This window comes from Macaca thibetana, chromosome 3, assembly GCF_024542745.1.
Source record: "Macaca thibetana thibetana isolate TM-01 chromosome 3, ASM2454274v1, whole genome shotgun sequence".
Classification (NCBI taxonomy): Eukaryota; Metazoa; Chordata; class Mammalia; order Primates; family Cercopithecidae; genus Macaca; species Macaca thibetana.
In genome coordinates, this window is record NC_065580.1 from 1,195,357 (window position 1) to 1,207,646 (window position 12,290).

At 54.4% G+C, this 12,290-nt stretch overlaps 2 protein-coding genes across 2 annotated transcripts in view; one reads left to right on the forward strand and one right to left on the reverse strand.

The window, feature by feature from the left end:
- Positions 1–12,290, reverse strand: part of DYNC2I1 (dynein 2 intermediate chain 1) — an 850,736-nt gene that overhangs the window by 786,658 nt on the left and 51,788 nt on the right.
- The window catches only part of PTPRN2 (protein tyrosine phosphatase receptor type N2), a 1,007,974-nt gene that overhangs the window by 417,410 nt on the left and 578,274 nt on the right, over positions 1–12,290 (forward strand). The window contains exons 7-8 of the mRNA XM_050785710.1: positions 10,167–10,388; positions 11,980–12,020. Of these exons, the coding sequence (XP_050641667.1) occupies positions 10,167–10,388; positions 11,980–12,020 (263 nt within the window). The remainder of the gene's footprint in view (positions 1–10,166; positions 10,389–11,979; positions 12,021–12,290) is intronic.

Sequence of the window (12,290 nt, forward strand, 5' to 3'; positions counted from 1 at the left end):
TTATGTTTTAAGAGTTTATAATGAAAAGATACTAGTTAGATTTAAGTTTATGTCAATGTAGTTGTTAATTTCCAGGGATAAAATATAGGCAGTAATTTACACATTGATGACATCGCTTTATAAAAGTTTGGGGGTTTTTTGGTTGGAACTTGTGTTCCGTGTACTGTAATTGGTGCCAGCTTGGAGAGCAGGTCAGCCCAGATGCTCGTGCACTTGAGGGGAAGACACGTGGCGTGAGATGGGGTGTCGTTGAGTCTCTTCACAGGGTCTTCACAGTGCATTTTCCCTGTGAACTGTTTGCTGCTTGTATCCATTGGTCAAGTATTTCTGGCCTCCAAAACATTTTAGTGTGTCTGTGTTGGTGTGAGAACAATATTGTAGTCCTCAAGAAAACGAAGCTTTGAATTTTCTATTGTTTCTTAGAGTAATGTTTGTTCCCGGGCTTTGATGACAATAAATGCCCGATACAGGTTGGTGCAGTCAGTGGGCAGGTTAGTGGGGGGAGGGACGGATGGAGACTGGGCTTTGACTTTAATGAGAGGTTCATATTTTTTTGAATGTAGGTTAATATTTTGGTTAATATTGTGGCAGAAAATAGTTTCAAAATGCATAATCTTGAATTCGATCTTGAGCAAGTTGGAAGGAACCTGTCAGCTCGTGTCACTGAGCATCTAAGGGGCTCTCTGACTGCGTTCTTTGCTTCTCACCTAAGGATCACAATGAGCTGTGGCAAGAGCTTCTCATGGAGAACCAAGTATTTGTTTTTACAATGGATGGGAAAGGGCAAAGAGAGTGGAAAACTTAAATGATTTCTCATTATCACCTTGTTTCATGATAATAGTTATAATTTATTAAGCACTTACAGTATGCTGGGCACATGCCTCACTTGTCACCATTTTACAGATAGGTAAACCGAGGCATGAAGAAATTAGCGAGCTTGCCCAAAACCACAGACCACAAGCGCTGGGGCCAAGACTCAGGGAACATGGTCAGCCTTTCTTCACGGGAGTCCAGCCTGGCAACTCCCAGAGCAGAGCAGCATAAGGATGGATGATTGGATTGATGGGAACTTTAACTATGTCTGTGGAAACCAAGGTCCTAGCTGCAGTGATGGAAAGAGAAATGTGAGCTAACACCGTACAGATTCTAGAATCATCAGGCCTGAGAAAGCATGCAGGTGGCTGCAGTCACAGCAGAGGAGCCCCTGGTGGGTCAGCGCTGACAGCTCCACGCCGAGCCTGGCCGCATCTGGCCAGGGTGCCCTGGCTTTCCCGCCGGGCTCGATGGCCTTTCTGCTCACGTTGCCATTTCTTCCTCCCTTCCTGGTCCACCACAGGGCCTCAGTTTCTCAAGGGTGGACGCCTGCCAGTTCCACAGACTCTGTTCCCAGCTCTCTCTGTCAATACAAGCAGGCTGTTCGTATGGTTGAGCGTGCTGCTCACTGCACCAGGCTGTACCGGGCACGGCTGCCCCTTTTCACCGTGATGTGAGGGAGGCCTTGCCCAGCCGTGGCATTCTGGAAACGTGGCTTGCTGTGGAATTCCCCTTCAGAGAAGGCGCTTGGCCTCCGTGTGGGTTTGAGAGGGGAATGAGCATCATTTTGCAAAGTTCAGGGTGTGTCAACACGCCTCTTTGTTTGTGTTAGGCAGGACTCATCCGTGTCGACAGTGACGGTGTTTGCTGTTAGAAACACAGACTGCAGCCTCTTCCCTTCGAGGTGGTGGGAGAAGCACCAGCCTGCCCCGCAGGGAAAGGGCGAGCGCCCCGCCCCGGGACGCGTGGTGATGTCTGCTTGCTTGCTTGCTTTTCTTTTTTTTTTCAGTCTTGTTCTGTTGCCCGGGCTGAGTGCAGTGGCACAATCTCGGCTCACTGCAACCTCCACCTCCCAGGTTCAAGCGATTCTCCTGGCTTAGTCTCCTTAGTAGCTGGGATTACAGGCACCTGACACCAAGCCCAGCTAATTTTTGGTATTTTTAGTAGAGATGGGGTTTTACTATACTGCCCAGACTGGTCTCCAACTCCTGGGCTCAAGCAATTCCCCCGCCTCGGCCTCCCAAAGTGCTGGGATTACAGGTGTGAGCCACTGTGTCTGGCTGATGTCAGCTTTCTCTTTCTTTTGTCATTTTCCTGTTAGCAACACTGTAGCCACTCTGAACTGAATACCCCAGCCTGTGCACATCATTTTGTAAATCTTGGGGGGCTCAGAAAAGTTTATGTGCGGATCAGTATGGCAAAACATGATTCATTTTCACTGGAAATTCCAAATTCGAAAACATTTAACCTTCTTTGTTGAGAAGTCATGTAATTTTTATTGTTTCACCGTTTGTCAAAATATCACAACTAGCTTTTCAGCCCTCTTAGGAGACACAGGGCCTTGCAGAAGAATGGTTAATGGAACTCTGTTCCAAACTTGCCCCCGCATGGACCACGTCACCTTCTCTGGAGCTGCAGTGGGGTCGTCCAGACAGGCGGTGACCCAGGGCTGCTGCCCGGGGGAGCTCTGGCTGCGGTGGTGGGGGGGACAGTGACCGCTCTGCAGGGCTCCGACTGCTGGGGGACGGTGGCTGCTCTGCTGCCCTGGGGAGCTCTGGCTGCAGCGGGGGCGGGAGGGGACGGTGACGGCTCTGCAGGGCTCCGGCTGTGGCGGGGATGGTGGCCGCTCTGCTGCCTGGGAGTTCGGGAAGGCGGGGTCTGCCTACAGACACGTGTCTACAGACACAGGTGGCGGCTCCTAGGCCTTGCGGTGCCGGCTGTGCCAAGCTAGTGTGTGGAGAGTCCTTTTCTCTTTTTTGGGAGGGCAAAAGGGATCTTTGGACTTGGAAGTGAATTTTTCTACGACACTTGGAGGCCGCACCACTTCCTGCGAATTGTGACATCGGAAATAATGGACTTTGCCCCAGACGAGGCCTCTGGTCAGGTCGTTACTCCGGGGCCTCCTGCCCCGCTCACCTGACGAGGAGGCCGCTGGGCAGCCGAGCCTGTGTTCACTGGTTCGTGTCCACAGGAAGGACCTTTCCTCAGCAACCTCCACTCACTGCTCACCTCCCTGTCTCCTTCCCTCCGATGAAATTCCATCATGGGGACTGGCGCCCGCTGTGAGCCGTGGCTGGGCTGACTCTGACACACATCTCGGCCAGTGCTAGGCGTGTGTGGGGACATCCCTCACCTCCTAAGCACGGACGACGCTGACTGCTGGGGACGGCCATGCCCGATGCCAAGGGCCCTTCAGGTCTCCCTGCAGCTGTGCCGGCTCCTGCCGCAGGCTCTGGTGCCTCCTGCCAGTTCTCTGGGGCTGTTAGGAACTCGTGGGCAGACACTGGGTTTTCTGGGCTCCGCCTGGTGCAGCCCGGGACCCTGCAGAACGTGGGCTCTTGCCTGTGGCCGCCGACTTTTCCAGACACAGCTCTTCCTCCCCATCCCCTCACTTATTCCATTTTCTTTGGGATAAGTGAGCCCTTTGTTGCCAGCGTTGGACCTGTGGACATGGACGAGCGAGATAAGACTGCCGCGATGGTAATCGCTGGGAAAGAAAAGGATCTGGGGTGGGAGGAGACTGCAGTGAATGAAAATGGAAAGGTTGCTCTGGGCTCGTGGCTCGGTGGCTCAGTTGCGAGGCTGAGATGGCTCTTCTGATTCTGAAAGCTACAATGAGCAGCACATTTTCAAAGCAGCACTGAGGGCTGTGATACGCACACACCTTTAATTCTGGAGCACATCTTTTATCTTCTCTGGGAAACAGCGTGAGCCTGTCGGCGTGGAAGGAGCCGGGGCACGGGTGCTGTTGACCTGGGACTGTCCAGCCCTTCAGCCCTTTGTCACCTGCAGACAGGAGTGGCGGTGAAGACAGGCTTTGCCGCGGTTTTATGCATGTTTTTGTTTGTGAGAAAGTGAGATGTATTTTCCTGAGTTTGTTGCTGGAAGTTTTCTTTGAAGGCAGCGTTCCGTCAGTGAACGCATGGTGAGGGCTGATGTGTGGGGGTGGTGGGCCCTGGGGGTGCGGAGAAGGGAGGCTGCCCTCCCCTCCAAGCCTCGAGGCTAATGAAGAAACAAAAGAGTAAGCGGCCCCCATGCCAATCCCTGTGTTTCCTGTCTTCTGTTTTAAACGGCAGGTTTATTATGATTTAGGATGGCGAGTCCAAGAGATCTGGGTACAGCTGCTATTGAAACAGCAGTTTGTTACTTACAGATTTCGAGAGGAGGGGGCAGGCCACGCCACGGGTCAATACAGAGATGCACCAGGTTGTCAGGAGGCTGGGCGAGGGCAAGGCAGGGTCATCTGGGACAGGACTGCCCAGTTGGAATAGTTCCAGCCGCTCCGGGGCCAGAGGCTGCCCGTGTCTGGTCCCTGCCGCAGGGTGACTAGGCCAGTGGCCTGGAGTGTGAGCCCACAGAGGCGGAGGTGGGCGTGGGCTCTGGATTGCAGGGTTTGCATGTGGAGAGCCTGCGTGGAGTGGGCGACTGTTCACTATCTGGAAATTGGCTGTCTGTGGGAGGGGCAGCCCCCCAGGGTCAGCAGGGCCCCAGGTGTCAGAGCATCAGAAATGTGGGGTTAATACAGACACTTCAACCCGACGGTAAAGAAGCTGCCACTGTGTGCCAAGCAATTCGGAGGCTTTACTGTCGGCCGTAACAGGGGACTCGGCCACCCCAGCAGGGGACGTCGGTGGCAGTGGACGTCCAGCACGCTCCGATCAGAATGCCCGTGTCCGTCACACGTTTCGTGTACAGACTGACTTTAAACGCCTCTGTCCGCTTCATCCCGTGCTACACTATGTAGACACGCTGCTGTCTCAGAAACGCCTGTCGTGGACGCTCAGGCCTTTCCGTCAGAGGGTCTTAGTCACCAACAGGAAGTCTGGAGTGGCGCTGACGGGACTCCGTTTTTCACACAGGAAGGTCAGAGGCTTGTGGCTGTGACCCTTTCCACGCGGGACCCTGGTGGGGGGTGTGGCGCAGCACAGAGTGTTCAGAAATGAAGCGAAACACTTCAAAAAAATGTGTTCTTACAGCCATGTAGCAAGATGCCCCCGAAGAACGAGCTTCAATTAATGGGTAAAAGAGGCTGCACTGAAAAAATTTCCCCTCAAAGAACTCACGACAGGCTGCCAGCGCTGGTGTTTGGAAAGTCATACGAGTCTAGACGGCCCCAGACACTGACTCCTGTCCCGCGTGTGCAGTGAACGGGGCGCGTGGGCGAGTCTAGACAGTCCCAGACACTGACTCCTGTCCCGCGTGTGCAGTGAACGGGGCGCGTGGAGACCGCGTGCCAGCCCCGCTGCCTCGACGTGGACGAGACAGAGCCCGTGCCGTGGGGAGAGGACAGGACGTGCGGCTGAGTGAACGGGGGTTCCACAGGCAGCGTCACCGTCAAGCCCCGTGCAGACACTGCAGGCTGCAGCCCGGGCCTGGTGACGCATTTGGCGCAGACAAAAAAAAACTAAAATGCCTGAATTTCTTAATTTGTAAAAAGCAGAAATAATTCCTCCGCTTCTAGTGTAGAGGGTTGTGCCGAGATCCCTCTAGGGTGGAGGGTCGCAGTGGGATCTGTCTAGGGTGGAGGGTGGTGGTGGGACCCCCCTACAGTGGAGGGTCCCAGTGAGACCCCAGTGGGGTCCAGGACATTCTGTGTCCCCTCTGCGTGGCTCTGCCAGTGCCGTTTAAGAAGGTAGAGACGTGGCCATGAGCTATCTTAAATAAACGTTTATGAGGACAGAGATTTCAACACTGAATACATAAGAAAGTCAGGTTTTCCTTCAAAGCTGGGAAATGGGCCCATCAGTCTTCTTCAGGGCAGAGTCTTTATTGCTGTTGAGGTGGAGGGTACACACGGCGAGATGCGCAGATCGCAGGTGGACATGATGATGTGCTGGACACGTGCGCATGGAACCAGCAGCCACGCTGCAAGGCACACCCTCACACCCAATGCTTCCTCCTGCCCCAGCCCCTCCTGCAGGTGACGCAGCTCTGGTTGCGCTGGGCAGACCTTGCCCATCCTTGAATTTCATCTTCCGTTAACAGGATTCGGTGGATTCTCTGGTGACCGGCTTCTCTCACTCAGCCTGACTGGTTCTAGGTCTGTCCCCCTTTTTCTCGTCTCTGTGGTTCCTTCTGGCTCAGTGCTGGTGTGGTTGTGGCCTCCTCATCCGCTCTCCTGTTGCCGGGCACGTGGACTTTAGACTCTGTCTGTGGAACTATTAGGAGTCAGGCTGCTACCCCTAGTCTCGTTTGACTCTTGTGGTCATGGGTTTCACTTCTCTCGGGTAAATACTTACAAGTCCAATTTCTGGGTAACACGGAAGATGTCCTTTTGGAAAAGACTTTACTTTCTCTGTTGAAACGTCCTGGTGCCTTTGTTGGAAACAGTCTCCTTGGAGTTGTCATCGTGCCACTTCCTGGACGTGGTGAGTCGGAGGCTCCAGGTCCCTCTAGCCTCTTGCGCCATCCAGGTCACACCTGCAGCTGTTTTATGAACCCTACCTTAAAGTGGTAATAAATTTTCCTTACTAACAATCAGTTGCTTTTTAGATACAGTAAGAGGAGAAAAGAAGGCGGTCTTTCTTGTTTATGTAACCACATATTTACCCTTTCGGAGCTTTTTGGCTTCTCCCGTAGCTCTGGGCTTCTGTCTGGTGTTTCTCTTCAGCCTTGGTTCCTCCCAGCACTTCCTGTGGTGTGGCCCCTGGGACCCGCTGTCCCAGCTTTGTTCACGTACGTGATATGAAAATGTGTCTCCTCTGCCCTCTCATTGGAAGGATATTGTCATTGGATATAAACTCCTGGATCGAATGATTTTTCTTTCAACCCTTCAAATGTGGCATTCGTTATCTGTAACGTCAAATGCCTGACTATGCACGTTGTATCAAACACATTGTTCTTACAGGACACATGGTGTGTCTGGCGGCCTCTGAGCTCCAGGACCCTTTCCATTCTTGTGTGTGGAACGTGTCTTCCCCCCGCCCCGACCCCAGCTGCTTCCTAGGGATCTTCTCCACCTCTGGCTTTCAGCAGCTTGGCCAAAGTTACAGCGTGCTTATCCTTGCATTTTATTATCTTGGAACTGAGTGACTGTCTTGAGTCCCTGAGTGAATATTCTTCCCCAGATTTGAGAGACGCCTGGGCTTTCTTTCAGGTGTTTCTTGTCCCGTTCCCTCCGGACTCCAGCAATAGTGCAGCGGCTTGGCCTGCCCCAGGGGTTACTGAGGTTCCGCGGAACGTCTCCCATTCTGCTCTTCCAACGGTGATCACTTCTATGATCTGTCCTCAGATTCACAAACCGTTTCTTCCGTTATGTCCTTCCGTAAGATTTTAAAGTTCGGACGCTCTGCTCTTCACTTACAGAATGTGTATCGGATTCTGTTTTAAGTTCCCCACTCTGCTGAGTCAGTGGGTGCACCCGTCTCGCCGTGGCTACAGCAGCTCCGCGAACTGCCTTATCTCCTCGCTCTATCATCGACTGCCCTATTCTCGATTTTCCATTCTGTTTTTCTGCCTCCTCCTGCATCTGTTGCTGCTTGTCTGAAGCGGGGGCCTAGACCCTGCTACCTTCCTTTAAGGGGCTTTTCCGGCAGCAGTCACATTCTTGGACGAGGCTTCGACCCTGTGTGCCTGTGTTTAGATGTCATTAGAGTTGGTTCATGCTAGTGGCGTTTCCTCTGAGGACGTGGCCTCTGTGTTTTCACCTACACACAAGAGGGGCTCTGCCATGTCTCCACATGGCATGCAGGATTCCTGTTCCCCGCACCGTGCACTCTGCCGCTGCCCAGCACTCAGCCTGGGGCGCCACTGTGGCCCTGTGTGCAGGACGCCCTTTGCAAAGACCGTCGACCAGGTGCTCCATCCCTCCATTCCAGTTGCCTCACCAGCCCTACCTTTGACCCCAGCGTCAGCCTGGGGGACTGTCTTGCACCTGCCCTTACACCTGTCCAGAAACCATGAGTTGTGATGTGGATAAGTGCACGGCCCCTCCACTGTCTTCACTCGGTGATCTCTGCTGCTCTGCACGAGATGGCTGAGCCGCGTGGGAGCCAAGGGCCTGGGTTCCCTCTCCCCCAGCACCCCTGCTTCCCCGGCCTCTCTGTCCCGGATCCCTGGGGGTGCCGGCCCTGTGACAGGCCCCCACCCTCCACCCCATCTTACTGGGCACTCATGGAGACCCAGCATTGGGGAGGAGCGCCCAGGTCAGGCACTGGGGGCAGGCACCCCCAGAGAGAATTTCTGTCGCTTCTTCTCTGATTATAAAAGTAATCACATTACTTTTATTTTACGTCATCATTATCATTATTTTACATTGTCATTATCAAGTGAACAAACAAGCAAAACACAGATGAACTGTACAGAGAGGGCCTGCGGTCGAGGCTGGTTTATGTGGGATGTAACCGGAGGCCCCCACCCACCTTCATCACAGCGAGGGGCTTGGTCTCCACCTGCACTATTGGGAGGGGTGGGGACATGTGGAGTGTAAGGGTGTGTGCGGGGGTCTCAGAAACAAGGATAGAGGGTGAGGGGCTTCCCACCTGTGTCACACTCAGCCTAGATCTTAAGGGTCTTTTTTTGGAAAATGGCGTCTTCGGATGAAGCACGTTTCCACTACGTTTAATCAATAGTCGCGGCTTTTGCTGTCACAGGAGGGTTTGTCTGACATCCTCATCTCCTGTCTCTACCCAGGTGACAGCCGGGGGCGTCCTTGCCACAGCTAGAGGCAGAGGCTCACTCCAGGGGCTCGGGATGGGCCATGCACTGTGGGCCCCGAGTTCCTCCCACTCAGGCGTTCCTGAGCCCCCACAGAGCAGGGGTTCCCCTGGCCCCCAAGCCACTATCATCTCTGTATTCTTGTTGTTAGCTAGACTTCCAGCAGAGGCTTGAGGGGCTGGCTTTGGAAGAAGGCTGCATCTGGCCTCCCGAGTTATCCGTTCACTTACAAATGTATTTTCACACACAGCACATGGGCAGCTGGGGCCACCGTGTCGTGTTTAGGATGCGCTGGTGGCCAAAGTCTCTGGAGGCTTTTCTCTACTTGTTGTAGCAGGAGAAAGTGTGGAATAACAATGGCTGCCCGCTTCTGTGGTGCTCTTCAGTACCAGGCAGGGTGTGCTGGGGGCAGTGTGGGGGGGCAGGGTGTGCGGCCTGGGTGTGCTGGGGCAGTGTGGGGGGCAGGGTGTGCGGACAGGGTGTGCTGGGCAGGGTGTGCTGGGGCAGGGTGTGCGGCCTGGGTGTGCTGGGACAGGGTATGCGGACAGGGTGTGCTGGGGCTGGGCGGACAGGGTGTGCTGGGCAGGGTGGGGGGCAGGGGCAGGGTGTGCGGCCTGGGTGTGCTGGGGCAGTGTGGGGGGCAGGGTGTGTGGCCTGGGTGTGCTGGGGCAGGGTGTGCGGCCAGGGTGTGCTGGGGCAGGGTATGCGGACAGGGTGTGCTGGGGCAGGGTGTGCGGACAGGGTGTGCTGGGCAGGGTGTACTGGGGGCAGTGTGGGGGGCAGGGTGTGCAGCCTGGGTGTGCTGGGGCAGGGTGTGCTGGGGGCAGTGTGGGGGGCAGGGTGTGCGGCCGGGTGTGCGGCCTGGGTGTGCTGGGGCAGGGTGTGCGGACAGGGTGTGCCGGGCAGGGTGTGTTGGGAAGGGTGTGTTGGGAAGGGTGTGCCAGGCAGGGCAGGGTGTGTTGGGAAGGGCAGGGTGTGCTGGGGCAGGGTGTGTTGGGAAGGGCAGGGTGTGCTGGGGCAGGGTGTGGGGGGCCGGGTGTGCTGGGCAGGGTGTGCTGGGCAGGGTGCTGTTCTTGCCAGGCATTGTTTCTCCTTCTGCCAAGTGAGGGGGACATGGCTCATTCCATTCTTTTATCATCTGGAGGACATGGTGAAGTTGCCCAGCCCGTCTCTCTTCCTGGCTTGGTCATTCCAGTGTTTTCCGGAAGTCGTGCTTTCCATCCTCTTGAGCGGGTGGATGAGTCTGTTCTTCCGTTCTATGGGCTTTCCACCTCCAGGGAACTGAACCAGTGATGGCCGCAGGGTCAGGTGGATTTGAGATTCAAGTCCAATATCCCAATATTCTCTGAGTGCCGGCCTGCACCTGGCCCTAGGTGGCCACTGCCTTGGGACGCCACAGATGCCGCCACACCCCTGCAGCCCGGAGGCCCTTTGCATTCGTCCACCCACCATGTCCTCGTGTTTGTGTGTGCCCCTAGGAGCACGGATTCACACTCTCCTGAAGGACCTGCAGAGGCAGCCGGCTGAGGCGAGGGGCCTGAGTGACCTGGAGCTGGACAGCATGGCCGAGCTGATGGCTGGCCTGATGCAAGGCATGGACCACAGAGGAGCTCTAGGCGGCCCTGGGAAAGCGGCCCTGGGAGAGTCTGGAGAACAGGCGGATGGCCCCAAGGCCGCCCTCCGTGGGGAAAGCTTTCCAGGTGACTCCAGCGCCATGGGTGCCCACGCCCAGGGGTGCTGCGGGGAGGGGAGGCCTCAGGGCTGTGCGGAGACCGCTGGCTCACCAAGTGCAATGTGGGCTTTCTGCTGGGGAGATGGGGATCTGTATTAATGATTTTTTATCTGTTTGAACTTTTGCCTCTAAAAGCTTTCTTAACAGACTAAGCCTACCAGAGCAATTATGTTGAACGGCAGATTGCTCTCTGTGAGGAGGTTTCACTCCTCCACGCTGAGGCTCAGAGTCAGGAAAACAGGCGTGATGAGAAGTGTTGTGTTTGGACTGTGTACCAGTGAATATTGTGAAATATTTAAATAGCAGAGTGAGAGGGGATCATTCAAATGTCTGTGCGTGTTGGTCCTCTGAGGCCGCTGGGGAGGCAGAAAGCAGCCCCCTGGCACCCCAACCCAGCAGCAGCCGGAGCCCTGTGGAGGCCCCGTGGGCCAGGTGGCACTTCTGCGGCCTGATGGCTTCTCGCAGCGTGGAGATGCAAGAAAGCGCCTAGCTCAGCTCCCCACACATGGCTGGCCCACGAGTACATGCCGAAAACCAAATGACAGACGTGCCCCTCTCTCCGCACGGGTGCAGGGGGGTCCTGCTGGAAGCTGGAAGCCTGACTTGGCTGATGGGCAGGGTGCAGGGGAGGGTGGAACTGCACCCTGGTAGGGCCTGTGTTAGGCGGCGGCCCAGTGGTTGAAGGAATCAGGACCCGCACCAGGGCTAGGAGGGACGTAGGAGGCCCTGGTGTGCGTGCTGTCCCCAGGGGTGACTGTTCAGGTGCCATGAGTCACGCATCTTTGGGCACTGCAAGTAGGATATTTATTATTTTATTTTATTTTATTTTTTTGAGATGGAGTCTTGCTCTGTCACCCAGGCTGGAGTGCGGTGACACGATCTCGGCTCACTGCAACCTCCGCCTCCCGGGTTCAAGTGATTCTTCTGCCTCAGCCTCCCAAGTAGCTAGGATTACAAGTGTGTGCTACCATGCCCAGCTAATTTTTTGTATTTTTAGTAGAGATGGGGTTTCACTATGTTGGCCAGGCTGATCTCCAACTCCTGACCTCAAGTGATCCGCCCACCTTGGCCTCCCAAAGTGCTGGAATCACAGGCGTGAGCCACCGCGCCCGGCCGGGATACCTGTTTAGAGAGAAACATTGACCCCAGTGAAATAACCTAAGTCAGTGGATTCTGAAGCCATCTTAATTGTGAGGTGGTTTTGGTGAAGGCTTCACTTTGCTTTTTTGTGATGTGAACCGCTGGGTACGATGGGTTTTCTTGCCGTGAGTTAACATTGACGATCATGTGAGACCCACAGAGCCGGGCGAGGTCATGGTGGGTGCCTTCACATCTGCCATTTAGTTCCTCGGTCCCCTCCTCCCTCCTCTTTTGCGAAGTTTATAGAATGCCATTTTGTGCTATAAACAGAAAAGGTTCACTCTATGGCAGGACTTAGTCCAGCATCATCACACCTCACCTTTCATATGGAGGGGTCTGCGTGGTCACCCTTTTTACATCTGTGACACCTGTGATGACATTCTTGATGAGGGTTTTGGTAACACTGGTGTCTTTTACAGATGACGGAGTTCAGGACGACGATGACAGACTTTACCAAGAGGTAAGATGACGTCTGTGGTGTTTGTTTCATGTTAAATGTGGAAGTCGGTGATCTTTTTTTCATAGTGTGGGAACATTTATGAAATACAAAAGTTTTTTTTCCCAGAAAGTTACGGAGAAACCCCTCATAATCTCCAAATTGAGAAACAGTATAAAGAGAACATACAAAAATTGGTATATTTGGATACGAAATATCTTTTCAAATTATAACCGAATTTATCTATGGTAGACATATGAAAATCATGGTAAATGCAAAGAAGAAAATTAGTAT